General features: G+C 38.9%; 1 protein-coding gene across 1 annotated transcript in view; it reads left to right on the top strand.

Moving 5' to 3' along the window:
• The window catches only part of LOC132576958 (mitochondrial amidoxime reducing component 2-like), a 38635-nt gene that overhangs the window by 14162 nt on the left and 5257 nt on the right, over positions 1 to 19216 (top strand). The window contains exons 4-6 of the mRNA XM_060246292.1: positions 11453 to 11593; positions 15573 to 15634; positions 15939 to 16010. Of these exons, the coding sequence (XP_060102275.1) occupies positions 11453 to 11593; positions 15573 to 15634; positions 15939 to 16010 (275 nt within the window). The remainder of the gene's footprint in view (positions 1 to 11452; positions 11594 to 15572; positions 15635 to 15938; positions 16011 to 19216) is intronic.

Raw genomic sequence — 19216 nt, 5'->3', positions numbered from 1 at the left:
GTCCCCTTATTACTATTTAATCTAATTTGTTATAAGGTAATAAGCTCTGTCCATTAGAAAATCTTTCTCCGAAAAAACTCAAACGTTACAATCCCTTAATCATTGGGAAAAAGAAAAAAAATTATAATCCAATAATCATGTCTTTTATACTGTAATCTATATATCGTTTCTTTAAAAATTAACCATTGTCAAAGATTACCAAATGTCCTTTAATGTTCCATTGTTTTTCAATGTATTTTTGAAACTTTCCCCAGTCGTTTTTAAATTTCTCTAAATCTTGTTCTTTTAAGATTCTTGTAAGTTTGTCCAATTCACTCCAATGCATAACTTTCAGAGTCCATTCCCATACTTCTGGTACTTTGTCTTGTTTCCACATATGCGCATTTAATGTCCGTGCAGCTGAAAGCTTATACCAAATTATTGTTCTATCTTGCTTTTGAAATTTTTCCATTTGTAATCCCAACAGGAAAATATCTGGTGCTTTCTTAATATTATATCCCAAAACTTTCGAGATCTCCTGCTGAATCATTTGCCAAAATTGTTTCGCCTTTTCACAAGTCCACCACATATTGTAAAAAGATCCTTCATGACATTTACAACCTCTATCCGACAACTGATTGTTCATTTTTGCCAATTTCTTAGGTGTCATGTACCATCTATATAGCATTTTAAAGCAATTTTCTTTAATGTTATAACATGTAGAAATCTTCATAGAATTCTTCCATAGGTGTTCCCACAACTCCATCTGTATTTCCTTATTTATATTTATCACCCATTTTATCATTTGTGATTTAACTACTTCATCTTCCGTAGACCATTTCAATAATAGTTTATATGTCCTTGAGGTCAGCTTTTCACTTTCTCCAAATAGCATTCTCTCCATTTCTGTTTGTTCTTGTCTTATTCCATAGTTCTTAATATCCTGTTCAAGCAAGCTCTTTATTTGTTGCAATTGAAACCAATTATATTTATATTGTATTTCTTCAGCTGTTTTTAATTCCACCTTTTTTTCTTGGATCTTTAAAAGTTGTTTATATGTTAACCACTTCTCTTCTTTAATATCTGAATACAATTTTATTACTTCTGTTGGTACGATCCAAAGCGGTTTCCTCTCATCACCATATCTTTTATATTTAGACCAGGTATTTAACAGATTATTTCTGATATAGCGATATGAGAAGAAACCATCCATGTTATTTTTCCCATAGTACATATAAGCATGCCATCCAAAGACATTTCCATGTCCTTCTAATGTCAATAACTTTCTATTTGATAATGTCATCCATTCCTTAATCCACACCAGGCAAACTGCATCATGGTACAGCTTTAAGTTAGACAGCTGGAATCCACCTCTTTCTTTCACATCAGTCAGAATTTTCATTTTAATTCTTGGTTTTTTCCCAGCCCATACAAATTCTGAAAGTTTCCTTTGCCATCTATCAAATTGTTTATTGTCTTTCACTGTTGGAATTGTTTGAAACAGGAACATAATTCTCGGTAAAACATTCATCTTAATTGCAGAGATTCTGCCCAACATAGATAGGTTCAATTTGTTCCATTTAATCATATCTCCATCGATCTTACGCCAGAGTTTTTCATAACTGTTTTTATACAAATCAATATTTTTTGCTGTTATTTCTATACCTAAGTATTTTACTTTTGAGGTAATTTCACACTCTGTTAATCTCTGTAGTTCTCCTGTTTACTCTTTAGCATATTTTTACACAATTTTTTTTATTTTTCTTTATTTATATAGAAGCCTGGCAATTCTCCATATTCGTGTATCTTACGAAGCAGCAATGGTGTTACATGGGTGGGATTTTCGTTTATAAACATCACGTCATCTGCAAATGCTCTGTATTTGTAGGAAAAACCTTTCATTTTTAGCCCCTCTATCTCTTTATCGTCTTGGATTTGAATTAACAAAACCTCTAAAGTCATTATAAATATCAGGTTGCCCTCTTGTCTTGTTCCTTTATTTATTATCATTTTTTTCTGTAAAGTCTGCATTAATGAAAAGCCTTGCTGATTGTTCAGAATATATCGCCTTTACCATTCTAATGAAGCTTTCTCCCAATCTCAATTTCTCGATCACTGCAAACATAAAGTCCCAATGCACATTATCAAATGCTTTCTCTGCATCTGCAAAAAATAATGCTACATCTTTTTCAGGATGTTTCTCATAATATTCAATAATATCTATAACTGTTCTTATGTCATCTCTGATTTGTCTCTTGGGGAGAAATCCTGCTTGTTCTTCTTTAATGAAACTGTTCAGATGCTATTTAAGGCATTCTGCTAAGATCCTTGTGTATATTTTATAGTCATTGTTTAGTAATGACATTGGTCTGTAATTTTTCACATTTGTGGTATCTCTGTCCTCTTTTGGTATCAAAGAAATTACTGCTTCTTCCCATGTACTAGGAACTTTCCCATCTAATCTTATAGTATTCATCAATATCTGAAGTTTTGGTAATAGCGTCTCAGTGAGAACTTTATAAAATTTTACCGTGAAGCCATCTGGACCAGGTGCTTTTTCTAATTTCATTAAGTTGATTGCCTCTTCTATTTCTCCTCTCTCAATTGGTTTATTCAACAAATTCTCCATATTTTTTGTTAATGAGTTGACCTTAATTTTCTGTAGATACTCATCAATTCTTTTTCTATCTACACTTTGGCTTTTAAACAGCTTGGCATAATATTTGTAAAATTCCCTTTTAGTGCCTTCAAGGTCAACAATGTCTTTTATTCCATATACAATTTTGTTAATTACTTTATTCTCCCTTTTTTTCATTTGCCATGCAAGATATTTTCCGGGTTTATTCGCACCTTCAAAAGATTTCTGCTGTAGTCTTTTTAAATTCCATTCCAATTCTTTATTCAGCAAATGGCTTAGTTGGCTTTGTAGTACTGTAATTTCTCTTATAATCTTCTTTTTCCCAGGTCATTTTTAAGCTCTTTCTCTTTTGCCAAATTCTTTCTGAATGTCCATCATTTGTTTATTTTTGGCTCTTTTATCCTTGTTGTTCAATGTGATCAAAATGCCCCTTATTACTGCTTTATATGCGTCCCACACAATTCGAAACTGGGTATCTTCTTTTTCATTTATTTGGAAGAAGCATTTAGTTTCCTTTTTCAGAGAACCACTATTTCCTGTTTCTGTAGCAAATCCTCATTTATCCGCCACCTTAGAATCTTTTCCCCTGATTTTGCAGACCGCAATATTGGATTATGGTCTGCTCTTATTTTAGGAAGTATCTCTATTTTCTTCGTTAAAAGTCCAAGATCTTTTGTGGCCCAAATCATGTCAATTCTTGAAAAGAGTTGTGCCTTGCCGAGAAGTAAGTATAATCCCATTCTTTAGGGTTTAATTCCCTCCATAAATCCTCAAAACTCTCTTGTTTTACCAATTCAAAAAATGATTTTGGTAGTTTCTCTTTGTTATTTTTTCCCCAGTTCTGTCCAGAGTATTTTTCACTGTTCCATTAAAGTCTCCCATTATCATAATTTGATCGTGCACAACTTGGTCCAATTGTTGCATTATATCTTTAAAAAAAGAGTCTTTTGTTCCGTATGGAGCATATACTCCCAGCAACAAAGTTCTTTTATAATTCAGTGTCGCTTCTACTGCAATATATCTGCCATCATCATCTTTAAAAATTAATTTCGGGTCAAGTCTTTGTTCGATATAAAAAACTACACCTCTTTTTTTCTCCTTAGCCAATGAAAAAAATTCCACACCAAGTTGTTTATTCCTTAAAAATTTGTAATCCGTTTGTTTGATGTGTACTTCTTGCAAACAAATTATGTTACATTTTTGTTTCCAAATCCAGTGAAAAGTTGCCCTTCTTTTTTGTGGTGAGTTAAGTCCATTTATATTCCAAGATATTAATTTGTAATCCATAATGGTTTTTATTCTTGATCTAGTTCCCCAAAGTCTTTATGCTCAAAGTTTGTCATTTGCTGAATGGTTGTGATAATAAATCTCCATCCTTTGAATTCAAAACTCAAACCCTCTGGAAGTTCCCATCTGTATCTTATTTCTTTTTTTCTCAGCTTTTCTGTCAACCTTTTGTAGAGTCTCCTGTCACTGATGACTTTCCTTGGCAGTTCTTTCATAACTCTTACTTTGCTGCCATCCACCTCCAGTGGGCTTTTAAATTGTTTACTAACAATTCTTCCCACCATGTCTCTTGTCACAAATGTTACCACCACATCAGTCTCATAGAAGCTTTGTATCTTGGTGGATTTAAGCTAATTTAATGGCCTCAGAGATCCTCTGTAGATGATAGAATGGAGTCCTTCCCCTTCAAAGCCAAAGAGAAACCCCACTGGATTTCCTCGTCAGCCAAAGTAAATCCCCTCAGAACTTCACATGCTTTGCTTTGCCTCCTCCCTACCTAAAAGGGGTAGGCAGCAGGTGTTGAAGACACCTTCTCTGCCCAGAACAGAGGTTCTGATTTGCCCGTCTGCTAAAGAGCAGCTCAATCCTCCATGACCAAAACTGGAAGCCGCAGATGAATCATCTTCTCCAAGCAATACTCTTATTACAAAATAGTTCTAAAAGAAAACAACCTTCTAACTCCTCTCAACAATTTATGCTAGTCAAGACAGTATTCAAAATAATAATAAGCAGAACGTTCACCACAGTAGATATTCAGTAGAGAAAACAAAACACAGCAGTTCACTGTACAGTGGCTTCCATCAATGTTAGTTCAAATAACATTAGTCAGCTTTCCACCTCATCTTCTGGATATCTTCTAAGCACAGCCACTGGCAAGTATAGATTTGTAATCCAGGGCTGAATACCCTATTTATAATCCTCAAAATGAGAACCAACATTGAACAATAAAACAATAATCCAAACCAAAAAAGAGAAAGAAACCCAGCAGGACCCCCCCCCCCCAAATAATCCAACCACAGGTAAAAAATAATCCACAGGTAAACAAAGGGCAAAAGGAAAAATAAAAACAAACTCAAAAATTATATCCAAAAAATTATATCCATAGTATCCACAGCGTTAGATCAGAATCCACTTCCCATCCAGAGCACTAAAGTTGTAAAGCTCTCCGTAAGATCCACCATAATATAACTAAATCCACATTACAAATTTATAAAAATATTCTTTGTACAGCCAAAGATCCTCAAATGCAATATCAGGTATCCACCAGCTTTTAAAAGTTGATTAAAAGATTAATTAAAGTTCTTATAAGTTCAGTTTGAGCATTCAGTGCTTCAGCTTCTGCTTCAAAGAGTCTTTTAACCAAACCTCTTTCACATCCATATATACTTATCAATAAGCATCTTTCTCCAAAGCCAAAGCCTTATCCTCCTTCAACAAGGTTTGAAATAAGTCAATTAAATTCAGACATCAAGTCTCGTATAAAATACAAATTGGTGTAGTCTCCTGCAGGTAATTCCAGTATTCAAAATAGGCAGAAACTTTTGCAAGCCTTGAGTCTTTTGCCTCGCTTGAAGTCTGCAAATCTCCTTATTCCTGCTTCTCAGACTTACATCCAAAAGAAGATATAGTAGAAGTCATTTACAATAGTAGAAGAATCCATATCACTTATCTTGAAGTTGCTTGAAGATCCAGAATGTAGAGTGTAGGAAAGAAGAGGGAAAAAAAATTGTTCACTGACTCTTTGGCCATTTAAAAATGGCGATCGGAGTGATGAGGCTTGGGAAAAGTGGGATCGGGAAGCAGCCGCCTCCGCTGACATTCCCGATCCACCGCTCTGATTCCCCTGCCTTCTGGGACCCTTCCTGGGCCCCAGAGTCAAGTCGTCCTTCGAGGGGCGACCCCTCAACGAACCAATTTGAAAGCGGCTCAGGACGTGATGGTCCGAGCCGCTTTCAATAGCGAGCTGCCAAAACCAGAAGTCTTATTGAACTGGTGGTTGTGAGTGTGCTTACATTAATAAGAATGGATAATATAACAGGGGCCATTCCCAAGGAAACGGTAAAAAAAAAAAAGAAATCAAAGAAGGGAAACCATCTTATTCACCCAGTGGCCAGTAGAGGCCAGGGAAATTCACACCTATGCAAGGAGACATGAAAGAATGGCAAACCATGTTAATGACTGCTATAACATGGCTGACAAGTAAAATAGACAATATAGGTGAACAGATGGCAGAGATCAAATGAGCTTATGGAGAAAAGCAGACAGACAGCGAAGACCAATAAAGCCTTAAAGGCATTAGAGGGTCAGGTAATGGAGAATATTCAAAAAATGGAACATCTGGGAAAAGAACAGAGTATACAAGATTCCAGACTTTTGCAGTTGGAAGTAGATAAAGCGGCTTATATGTTGAGGTTTCAAAATATACCAGAAGAAAAAAATGAAGATTTACAGAAAATGTTAAGTGAAGCCTTGGCTGAAATCTTACAGGTGACTCCTCAGAGGATGGAAGAGTTTGATCAAGTTATACGGGTGCCATCGAGTTATACAAGACGAAACAAATTGCCTAGTGAAGTCCACTTGAGATTTACAAGAAAAAAGACCAAAGATGACATCTTGAAACAAGTAAGCGATAGACCTATGGTGATAGCTGGAAACATGGTGAAAATTTTAAGAGCGGTTCCTTGGCCTGTGAGACAAAAGAGGAGAGAATATCAAGCATTAACAGACTTTTTGAGAGGAAGAGAGATGCCCTACATGTGGCTAATGCCAGAAGGCCTTCTTTTTACATACCAGGAGAACAGATATAGGATTAACTCCATTTTCAAAGCTCAGAATTTTTTGGAAAGAATGAAGAAAAAAGAAGGCAAAGAAAATAATGATGAGGAGGAGCAGGAAGAAGAAGATTCTGGTGAAGAAGACCCAAATGAACCACGGAGATACCGTACAAGACAACAGTCTAAAAAAGATAAGAAAGATAATGATAAGCAAAACCTATAATGGCTTCAATTGTTTCAATTAATGTAAATGGACTTAACTCGCCTGCCAAAAGGAGAAAGGCATTTAGATATTTGGCAAAAATGGAAATGGATATAATTTGTCTACAAGAAACTCGTATCTTAACCAGAGATCAATTTTTTTTGAAAAATAAAAAACTTGGCAATTTATTTACAGCAACAGATATGTATAAGAAAAAAAGGGGAGTGGCAATTTATATTAAAGATAAATTCAATCCACAACTGCAATTTGCTTCTGAAGATGGAAGAATTTTATTAGACCAAATTACAGTTGATAACAAGAAAATTTTGCTTGCAAATATTTATGCTCCAAATGATCATCAAGAGAAATTTTTTCAAGATTTGCATCTTAAATTATGAAATCTGGAATATGTGGAATATTGTTTAATAGAAGATTTCAATGCTGTGTCTGATAGACAGTTCGATAAGAAAACACACAAACAGATGAAAAGTAAAGAGTCTCAGTTCCCAATAAGTTTTTGGAAATTAGCAGAAGAAATGGATTTGGTGGATGTTTGAAGAACAAGATACCCCAACTCCAGAGACTTTACTTACTATTCCCCTAGTCACCAAACTTGGTCAAGAATTGATATGTGCTGGCTTTCTACAAGTTTGATCAAAGACTTAGTGGACACAGAAATTCAAACAAGAGTCATTTCAGATCATAGCCCTGTAATGATAAAACTAAAAGGTTCACAGATAAGAAGATCATGGAAGTTAAATATTTCAATTTTGAAAGAAAAAGATTTTCTTCTCTTAGAAAAATTTACAGAAGAACAACAATAATTTTTGAATGAACCTATAACGATAAGGGCGCTTGGAGAGACATTAATAGCTCAAAAGAACGGTAAATCACCAGGACCAGATGGATTACCTGCAGAATTTCACAAAGCTTATGAAGAATTTTTACTTTTACCATTTAAACACCTGATTGAAAAGATTCAAGAGGAAGGCCAAATTCCAACTTCATGGCAAGAAACTACGATATCTTTGATTCCGAAAGAAGATAATGATTTGAAAGACATTAAATATTACTGTCCAATTTCCCTTTTAAATGTGGATTATAAAATTTTTGCTGCAATATTGGCACAACATCTGAAGAAAGTTTTACAATCTATAATACATTATGACCAAGCAGGATTTCTTGCTAAAAGATATTTGAAAGACAATGTCAGAACAGTTGGTAATATTTTGGAATATTATGAGAGTCATCCAGAGAAGCAACTGGCTTTAATTTGTTTAGATGCTGAGAAGGCATTTGACAATGTTCATTGGCATTTTATGTTACAGCAACTGAAAGGCATGGAATGTGGTGAAAATTTTTTGAGAGCAGTAGAAGCAATATATTCTTCACAAAATGCCAGGGTGGCAGTGAATGGTGAATCAACAGAAATAATCAACATTCAAAAAGGTAGAAGACAAGGCTGTCCACTGTCTCCTCTACTTTTTATTTTATCCTTAAAGGTATTGAACAATCAAATAAGGGAAGATACAAGCATAAAGGGCCTCAGCTACTCTTCCCTAAAGGTTCATATGTCAGTTATCTCAGCCTTCCATGTGCCTGTCGAGGGACAGACTGTTTTGTCATACCAGCTATCAAAATCCTTCCTTAAGGGGATACTTCATCTACACCCCTCAGTAAAACCTCTCAAACCAGCATGGAGCCTATAGTTGATTCTCTCCCAACTTATGAGGCCACCTTTCAAGCCTTTGGTGTCTGCAGCCCTGCACCTTGTCTCTTGGAAGACTGTTCTCCTCGTTGCACTCACGTTGGGCAAATGAGCCAGCGATCCCAATGCCTTCCGCTCTGATCCACCTCACACAGTATTCCACAACAATAAGGTGGTCCTCTGAGCGGATCCGGCTTTCCTACCCAAGGTGGTGTCCATCTTCTATTTTTCAGGCTCTACCTCTCTACCAACGTTTTTTCCTGACCCCAAGGACTCAGGCCAAAGGGCACTTCACATGCTGGATGTTAAGCGTGCCCTAGCATTCTATCTCTCTTGTACACAGCCCTTCCGTAAGGTCCCCAACCTTTTTGTGGCCTACGGCAACCTGCAAAAGGGCTCAAGAATATCTACCCAGAGACTGTGCAAGTGGGTAGCCAGTGCCATTCGCTTGTGTTACGAGACTGCCAAACAACCCTTACCTGCAGGTCTTAGGGCTCACTCAACCAGAGCCGTTTCGACCTCGTCAGCATTCCTTGAGGGCGTCCCCCTGGAGGACATCTGCATGACTGCATCCTGGTCCTCCTCTTCTATGTTCGTCTCCCACTACGCCTTGGACGTTTGTGCTGGGCGGGACGCCTCCTTTGGCCAAGCTGTCCTCAAATCCATCTTCCGCTGATACAGCCTCAGGTGAGTGTCTGCTGAAACTGTGAGTATGCAAATGTGCCAGCACCCACCGCCTTTCTTCTTTTCAGCTTACTAATCACCCATGTGTGGGACTGCACAGAGACCACGATGAAAATAAACAGTTACCTGTAACTGATGATCTTCGAGTGGTCATCTGTGCAGTCACACACGCCCACCCAGCCTTCCCCTCTGCTGGCTCTTCCTGGTCACATACGTTTTGATTTTTGCCAGTAGCAGCTGGAAGAAGCTGAGTGGGAGGTGCAGCTTCTGGTTGCTCCAGGCATGCGCAGTCAATGCTTGCTCTCCTGAGCAAAACGGAAATTGCACCAAGAAAGACGCTCCTAGCGATCTGTTGGAGTCTCCGAGGTATGGATCCATTGTCAAAGGCAAGACCCCATGTGTGTGACTGCACAGATAACCACTTGAAGGTCATCAGTTACAGGTAAGCAACCTGTTTTTCTTTAGACTTTGCCTCTAAAGTTAAAGTCCCATCTCAACAATTTTCTAAACAAGGTTGGAAACTGTACTGACCCCACTTAAAATGCTTGGAATTTCTAAAATAAAACATATCTAGCCAGTAGAATTTTTGGACGGTGGGAAAGAAATGATTGAATCTGTAGGATTGCCAACTGGCCTGGGGAAAAATGTCCTGTTCTTTCAGTAGAGGTTTAATGTGTAGAAATGGGCAATTGAAATATTTTGTGGCATGGAGGTTGATAACGTTGCCTGGTAAATAACAGCCTATTAAGCCTCTATGAAAGTGACAGGACATTTTCTCCAGACTGTTTGGGTACACAGACCTGGATGGCTCAGACAAACCCAATCTCATCATATCTAGGGTTGCCAAGTCCAATTCAAGAAATATCTGGGGACTTTGGGGGTGGAACCAGGAGACTTTCGGGGTGGAGCCAGGAGACATTAGGGGTGGAGCCAAGATCAAGGCTGTGACAAGCATAATTGAACTCCAAAGGGAGTTCTGGCCATCACATTTAAAGGGACGGCACACCTTTTCAATTCCTTCCTTCCATAGGAAATAATGAAGGATACGGGCACCTTCTTTTGGGGCTCATAGACTTGGACCCCCTGGTCCAATTTTTTTGAAACTTGGTGGGTATTTTGGGGAGAGGCACTAGATGCTATACTGAAAATTTGGTGTCTCTCCCCAAAAAACAGCCCCCCCCATAGCCCCAGATACCTACAGATCGATTCTTCATCGATCAGAGAGAGCCAGTTTGGTGTAGTGGTTAAGTGTGCGGACTCTTATCTGGGAGAACCGGGTTTGATTCCCCACTCCTCCACTTGCACCTGCTGGAATGGCCTTGGGTCAGCCATAGTTCTGGCAGAGGTTGTCCTTGAAAGGGCAGCTGCTGTGAGAGCCCTCTCCAGCCCCACCCACCTCACAGGGTGTCTCTTGTGGAGGAGGAAGGTAAAGGAGATTGTGAGCCTCTCTGAGACTCTTCGGAGTGGAGGGCGGGATATAAATCCAATATCATCTTCTTCTTATGATTTTCTATGGGAATAAATCTTCATAGGGAATAACGGAGTTCCCAGCAGACATTTCCCTCCCCTCCCCCCGCTTTCTGATGACCCTGAAGCAGGGGGAAGGCCTCCAAACCGGGGGATCCCCTGCCCCCACCTGGGGATTGGCAACCCTAATCACATCTCAGAAGCTAAGCAGAATCAATCCTGATTATTACTTGGATGAGAGACCATCATGGACATTCGGGGCACTAGCAGAGCCAGGCAGTGGCAAACCACTTCTGCTGGTCTGTTGCTTCAAAAACTCTATGGAGTTGCCATAAGATGCTTGCAACTTGACAGCACTTTACACATACTTTCAAATCTACAGATAAGCTTTCAAAGAATAATTATTAGATAAGGTGTTATACATTTACTGAAGTTTTGTGCACTCAGAGGTTCGAAGAGGTCAGAGCTTGTGGGACTGTGCAAATCCAGTAAAAAGGCAAGGAAGCTTTTCAAAGAAAACAAACTCATGGAATGCCTTAAGCATGAGGAACACTTGAGAGAGGTTCTTGCATGCTACTAATAAGTGCATTCTTGCATGCAGACCCATGGAATGCCTTAAGCATAAGGAACACTTGAAAGGTATGCTTGCAGGCTACTAATAAGTGTTTTCTTGCAGAGACATGTGATCGGATTTCTGAATTTTTGCAACATAGGTTCCCTACAGTGACTGTGGTCCCATTCTGATCATCTCAGAAGCTTCAATGGAAGACCTAAATACTAGAATGGAGAAAAAAAAGGATATGCGTTATTTTAGACCAAGTATTACAGTTTCTGGCTGCAGTGCTTATGAAGAGGTAAACAATTTTATCTTGGATTTACTAAAATTCATCTGATATAGTTCTTTTTTAAAAGAAAAAGTTTTTTTCTGAGGGCATTTGGAAATCACTTGAACTGAATCTTAGAAACTGTAAGTGCTTTGCCAGATGTGATCAATTAACAAGTAACAAGTTTTATAGCATGTTCAGGCCTGGATAAAGCAACCATTTTTGTTCACAAGTACCTTTTAAGAGGCAGTGAGTTTGGATGAGCAGAATGATGGTGCCAAAGAATGAACATGGGAAATGTTTGACTAATGCTACCAGTCAAAACTTTGTGCTTGTTTTCAAGCTTTCAGAAAGGAGGAGTCTGAAAGAAAAAAGTGTCTGCATGTTGTACAATATTGGCCATTAAATAAAGCTCTCTCTATCAGGGCTTTCATCTCTTCCTTTGCTCATGCATATTACATTTAGTCACTACTTGATGCATTATAGTTAGCATATACATAACTAGTAGCATTGTTAGGTTATTCACTGGAAGTGAGAAAGAGAAGCAACAGCAGGGAAGGGCTATTGCTTTCCCTCTATCCTAGTTAAGAGCTGGAGCACATGTAATATTTCCATATGGTTGCCTCCAGAGATGAGATCTGTGTTCTTCCATCCCCTGCTCTGTTTAGACTAAGTGTTCATTCTCTTTACTAGGAAGTGCTTTGCAAATGCTCCATTTGCAAATTCTGGCAGTATAATTTTACTTCACTTGACCTTGACATTCCTAAAAACATTTTCTAGTCGTTGGCATGTTATCTTTGAAACACCATAGTCAGGGTGAATCAGAATTTTCCAGGGCAACATAGCAGAAAATACCCAACCAAGAAATCGCACTAAGTTGCTTCACTTTTGCACATGTTTATTCAGAGCTCCTAATATTAGTCTCTTGAAGGTGCCATAATAATGAAGGAGATGAATGCAACAGAGAAATAGGGTTTGTTTGCTCTTGGATCACACCTCATTCCTTATGGAGAGGGAAGACTGTTGTTTTCTTTAAGGGTAAGTTGCTATTTTATCAGCCCCTTGAGCAGGAAATGAAGATAGTGCCCTATTCCTGTGTGGGGCTATAGGAAGCTGAGTTATGGTGGGCTGAAGGTGTGAGTCCCTGCAAGATTGGATTCAAGTCTGGTAGACTGGATTAGCTCAATTACAGGAATTCTTTCTTACACAAAAAGGTACAGAATGAGGCCTAACTATCAGGAAATGGTCATTTAGAATCTGGTCTTAGTATGTTTAGTGAGGTACTACTACTTACTGTACTTAGGGTTGTACTTGATGCTGATCTGTCACTGATTATGAAGCCATTTGCCATTTTGCAACCTTCAGTAAACCTGGAAGCAGTTCACAAGTTGCTAGGTCTTGACCTTGACCTGGTAGAACTTTCACTAGCTATTTCAACATGAAAAAAATTGATGAAGCTCGTAAGATGAAATTGTCCTGTTTGGTCCATTTTCTTGTATTATCCAAAGAATACAGAAACAGAATTTAATATGAGTCAATTAAATCTTTTGACTAATCTCAGGTAGTTGGTCCCAATCAGGGCTGGCCCTAGACTATCTGGCACCCTAGGTAAAGCTAGATTTTGGCGCCCCCCCCCCCCAACCAGTGTTCAAAAACAGATGAATTGTCACCATGACTTCCACGTGCTCTTATGGTGGAAGAGGCAGCCTCCAGTAGAATTCTGCACAACCCACCATTAAAAACACCAAGGCAGGCAAAAGATGGGAAAAGCCAGGAGGATTTTGTTGCTAAGAGGGACGTGGCGCATCTTACTGGGCTGGGCTCCCTGAGCGAAGGTGCTGCTTTGCTGCTGGCGGTGGCTGCCTGCCCTGTGTGAGGCAGGGCCAGCTGGGCTGGGCCTGGCTGGAGTTCCGCAACGGTGCTGAGGAGGAGAAGAAGCAACAGCCCAGGGAAGGCAGGCAGGTATGTGGGGATCGTAAGTCACGTGGGGGACACCCAACAGTGCACCCCGAGGCCAGCACCCTAGGCAGCTGCCTCTTTTGCCTAGTGGCAGGGATGTCCCTGGTCCCAATAAAATATATGGTTATGAAAACTGAGGTAAAAGTAATCATCTTAATTTTGCATTTCTTTATCTATTTTCTCATCCTTCTGTCTTAAAAAATAACTTTGTTCCTTTTTAAAGCCCACATTGCCAGCTGCACAAAAATGATTTCCTACTGCACATTTTATTTTCCTAGAATAAACCCTGATTCATGCTGAGATGCCTCATTTTGGTGTTGCAGCATGCCTTCTTGAATAGGTAACTACTTCAGAGGGGAATTATTGCCATCTTGTGGTGAGGTGCACAACAACTAAAAGCTTGCCATGTCCAAGCAGCCTACCTAGAAGCAGAAGAATGAGATGATTGTATTGCTTTTCTCTGTGTCGTGATCAGTGGAGGGATAAAACAGTATTTCAGCATCTTTGTTAACATTGTGGCAGAAAAGAACATGGAAGAGTGAGTATAGCGAAAACACTTCCAGATATGGCAATCATGATTTACAGTCAAAGCTACTTGGAATCAATTTATGGCATTTATTCTCTCTAGTCTGTTTTACAGGTCTGAAACTGCCTTATTCTAAGTCAGACAGTTGCTGTATTCAAGGTAGCAGTGGCTGTCCATGTTCTCAGAGTAGAGGGATCTTTTACAGCACCAACAGCCTGGTGCATTTAACTGGAGATCCTATGGACTGAACTTGAGATCTTCTGTATGTAAAGCAGACGTTCTACCACTAAGTAATGGCTCCCCTTAGACAGATTCAGAGAGGATATGTCTAACTATCTACTAGCCATGATAATTGAATCTCCACATTCAGAGGCAGTAAACCTCTGAATACCAATGCAAGAAGGCAACATCAGGAGTAAGCCATGACTTCTGTTCCTTTCTGAGGATAAAATAGACAGGATAACAATTCAACCCACTTGAAGTCTCTGTTGGGGAGAAATGAAGGGTATGACAAGTGTTATAAATTTAATTTTGCGTACAGTTCACTAAAAAGAGGTAATCTTGCTGTTGTTTCATCCAGTATTGCTGCAGCTCTTTCAATAATTAATATTTATTCAGTACCATTAAATACCATGAGTGCCATGAGCTCCAGGATTGGCAAGCAGTGTGAGTGGGACAGGCACTTAGTGTTGATGCATTGTAAGATGTCAAGGCATTAAAAGAAGTTGGATTTGATAGGAAAGTCAGTATATGTTAATTTCCCCAAAATTTCTGTTCCCCTCTTCCCCTAAATGGGAAAAATACTTTTTCCCTTGTAGCTTCAGAATTTTCAGAAAGTCATCATGTCTGCTCTCATCTGCACCAAACATTTAGAGAATGTAAAGACCTAGCTGGCATTCAATGGCTTTCTATGGACATTTGGCTCACTGGACCATTTTTAGGGTGGAAGACTCACTGCACCGTAACCTTCCACTTAATTTCTCATCTGATATTAGCTTGTGAAAGAGGCCCTACAAAGGAAAATGGCAGATTATCATATATTGTCAGATAAGGGTGTTTTTACATGGCTGATGTAAAACACAACTGAAGAAGAAAGTTGCCTTATGGCATCATGTGAATTGGCCCAAATAAGTTGATCACAGCCTTTCTGACTCAAAAGAATGATCCATCTATTAAACTTTCCTTTCTTTGCTTAAATTTTATTTATTTATGAAATTTATATCCAGCCTTTCAGCCTAACCAGAGCTCTTTCTCTGAAAAATGATGTGAAGGAAAGAGACTATTCAATCCATTCTGTCTTGCTTTCCCATCCTGTGATTTATCTATATCTTTTTCCATCACCTAAGGAGATGATGCATCTTACCTTTATTGATTTATATGATACATATTTGTTTAAGATACTTGTATCCTGTTGTCCTCCTGATCAGAAGTACTCAAAATATTTAGGACTGCGAGTTAATAAATGGAAAATCATGTCTCCTTAGCAATTGTTTAAATCCATCTAAATTATTCATTGTTCCCTAGGACACCTGGGACAAGGTTGTAATTGGTGACGTGGAGATGAAACAGGTGATGGCATGTGGCAGGTGAGTTTGCTGTAGGAGGCAAGAAAAATCATGGTGATTTAGCTAAGCTTGACGGTGGAAAGTGCTATTATGTCTCAGCCAGCTTATGGCGCCCTCTTAGAGTTTTGGGGCAAGAGATGAACAGGCCGTTGCCTTCCTCTGCATAGCAACCATGGATTTCCTTGGTGGTCTCCTGTCCAGGCACTGCCCAGGGCCAACCCTGCTTAGCTTCTTAGAGGTGACAAGATCAGGCTAGCCTGGGCCATGCAGGTCAGGCGTTAGCTTAGTTATTCATATTCTACAAAAATCTTGTTTGCTGTTGCAGGTGTATTTTGACAACTGTTGATCCAGATACTGGAATCATAGACAGAAAAGAGCCACTGGAAACACTCAAAAGGTAAAACAATTATGTGCTTAGAACAGGGTCAATACAATATCAGTGGCTGATCATGACATTGCTTCATGAAACTATGTAGGTTTTAAACCTCAAAAGTATAGCCTGTATATTTCTTGATAATGTCCAGCACTTCTGTGTCTGTCTTCCTAGCTGCACATGTTGCTATACATATTTACACTGTACTCTAGAGAACAGTATTCTTCATACTGTTGCATAAGTACTTGGTTTACAGAGCTGCAAAGATGTTCTGAAAAGATGTGGAGAAAATTCATCTTCTAAAACAATTTCTGATGGGAAATGTTAGGGAGATTTCAGATCTAAATAATCTTGGTTGTATGCTGTTGATCCTGGTTTTTCTTTTAAAATGTATCTAGGTCCTCCATCCAAATGTTAGTATAGGTCACTTTGACCTGCATCTAAATACTCTGATCCAAAATTATGACGCTGGTTACAGCTATCACCTGGTTAGAAGTAGCTTTTGACCTCCCACAGCTCTAGCTTCTGTGAGGCTGTGAAATACTTTGGTATAGTGTAGTATAGTATGTGAAGCATCCATGCTGGCACTGTTTCAGGTTGTACGCAAGATCTCAGTCACCTTAGAGACAGGATCCAGTTCCTCCAGCTTAGTCACCCATCATTGCATAGCCACAACTCAAGCACAGTTTCTTGTAATTTCTGTGCATAGTTGTTGGTACATGGTTGGTGCCTATCCAATCTGCTAATTTACTGGAGCGGAGCCACAGCTTACTGCAGCAGTAAGCAATTTGTGCATAACTCTGTTGATTTGAGTGATGCTAATGTTCTGATGTTTTATTGTTAGGGTAGGTTTTGTGCTTTTGAAGTATGGTAATCTGTCCTATGGAACCATTTTAGAGATGGAAGGGTAGGACATAAATTATCTATTACGTAATAGCTATTGCCCATTTGCTAGAAGTCTACCTTGTTAGACTACTAACTTTTCACACTCATCTCTATTACTGCGACTTGCCACTGGATTGTTTCTGATTGTTTATAGAATTTTCATGTCAGCACTGACTATTGCCAGGGATATCCAGAGCTGTTAGGGAATTCTTCATGTGATAAGAGTTATCCACATGGCAAATCATTCCAGACATTTAAGGCAGAGTGTAGAAGGGTGGCACTCTTCTGATTCCTTCTGATTCATGCAGGTTGTTAAAGGTAACATATATAGACCAACCTCAGTGTTATCCACTGAACCACAGTAGAGTATTTACTACTGTTTCTGCTGCTTTTAATAGTGCTGAGCATCAGCAGTGCCAATTAACACTGTGTAGTACATTATCCACAAATGAAATGTGACTGAGACTTTGGTAGTTTCATTGCAGTCTTGGTCAAGGAAGTCTATTTTCCTGTGCTGATAAAGATCAGATGGCTGCCCCACAGATTAATCAATTTATGCTTTAGTTGGTTAATGGCTGTGGCTAATTTTGATTCTTTATTCATTTATTCACTTCATTTATAGTCTGCCTTTCGCACAAATATTCAAGGTGCATTACACTTAAAAGCAATGTAGTCAGAGCGGCATACAGTCAAGAGTGCAATGAAACAATTATTTTGAAAGTTTGCTCCTATTATTAGGCTTTTCCTGTTTTGGTCCTGATGAATTATTGTAATAGGAAATGAATAGTATTTTATGTTTATCAAACTCCAATTTACCTTCCTCCAATATTTCAAAAAGGTTAGATTTTGGTAATATGCAAACATATTTAATTTTAATTGGTTAAGCAGTCACTTAATGTGTTTAAAGGCAGATGATGAATCAGATAATAATTTGGGGGGAGGGGAGGTGTCAACAACCCTCACAATAACTCCTGTTCTACGGGAAGGGTGGGCTAAAAATCAAATAAATAAATTAGAGAATTTAACAGGTTATCTCTCTGTAATCTGGTCTACCCTTTAACAACATTTATCTAAATGTGCTATAATTAAGCTTGGAATTCTTACACAGCAAAGTCAGTGCTCAGGAGTTTACAGAGCCTTTAAACTGTCATAAATATATAAATGTAAATATAAGCCCTTAAAAGGGACGCCATAAATTTGGGTGAGAAAGGGTCTTCCATGTTAACTCAAAGGCTCATCTGGCAACTGGAAAGTGCCTTCCATACCTGCGTGGGGAGAGCTGATCCTGTCAGGATACTAAATCTCTGCTGAGTAAATGGTGAAAAGAAAACAATTCTCCCAGCACTCTGTCTCTAAGATGTCCAAACAATGGTGGTGATCCCTGCCTCTATCAGTTATTTGACAGCACTGTGGCTTTGGAAATAAATGGGGACAGAGGATTGGAAAGCATTTTTAACACTTTCAACTCCTTCACCACACCTTTGCTTCAGCCATCTTTAAGAACCTGACAAAACACTGTTCCCAGAAGGCAGAAGGTTAACTACATCATGCTTAGATAGTTTATAACAATTGCAGCCTTGAGACTTCTTCATATGAAATAACTTTAATCTTATGGCTGGTGAAATCAACACACATTTCCTTCTCTGTGTGAGATTGCTGGCTCATGCTAGATCCATGGAGGTTGAAATGCTTGGATTTAACTATATTGAAGCCATTGATTTCAAGCAACCACCCACTCACATAACAACTCAGTCATTTCATAGTGGGAACCCACCCAATGGAATGAGGTTGTCTAAGAGGTCCCAATGTATCCTCTTTCACACCACAGTGGACCAGCTACCGTGTGTTGGTTGCTGGAAATACGGTGACAGCAGAGTCCATGGAGTAGTTGGGCATTTCCAGGCAAGCTAGTTTCCCTGCATTCCTGCTACTTATTGACTACAAACTGTTGGGAGAAAACTGGTCCTCTTAATCTGCTCTGTTTTACCATCCACTTAACCATCTTGTAGAACCAGGCTCATTATAGTGTTGCTTACGTGTCTCACTTTGCCAGCATGAGGAACCAGGGCATTTCAGTGTGTAAATGATACAGTCTGGAATTTAATAGACTTTAGGCTTTCCAGCTCAGCTGTGACTTGAACTGAGATTGTTTGTATTGTACTTTTGCATGTATGAAGTTGCTTCATGTGTATTATTACAGTAATTACTACAGTTGTCTCATGGTGGGTTAGTATTACCCCCAGTAGAGAGGAAGGACTGAAGCTTGCCTCAGGCTTCCTAGAGACTTGATGGCTGAGCAAGATTAGAACTGGGGACCTCCAAATTTCACATTTGGTCATTACACA

The sequence above is a fragment of the Heteronotia binoei genome, chromosome 1, assembly GCF_032191835.1.
Source record: "Heteronotia binoei isolate CCM8104 ecotype False Entrance Well chromosome 1, APGP_CSIRO_Hbin_v1, whole genome shotgun sequence".
Taxonomy (NCBI): Eukaryota; Metazoa; Chordata; class Lepidosauria; order Squamata; family Gekkonidae; genus Heteronotia; species Heteronotia binoei.
This window is presented reverse-complemented; position numbering and strand designations above follow the sequence as displayed.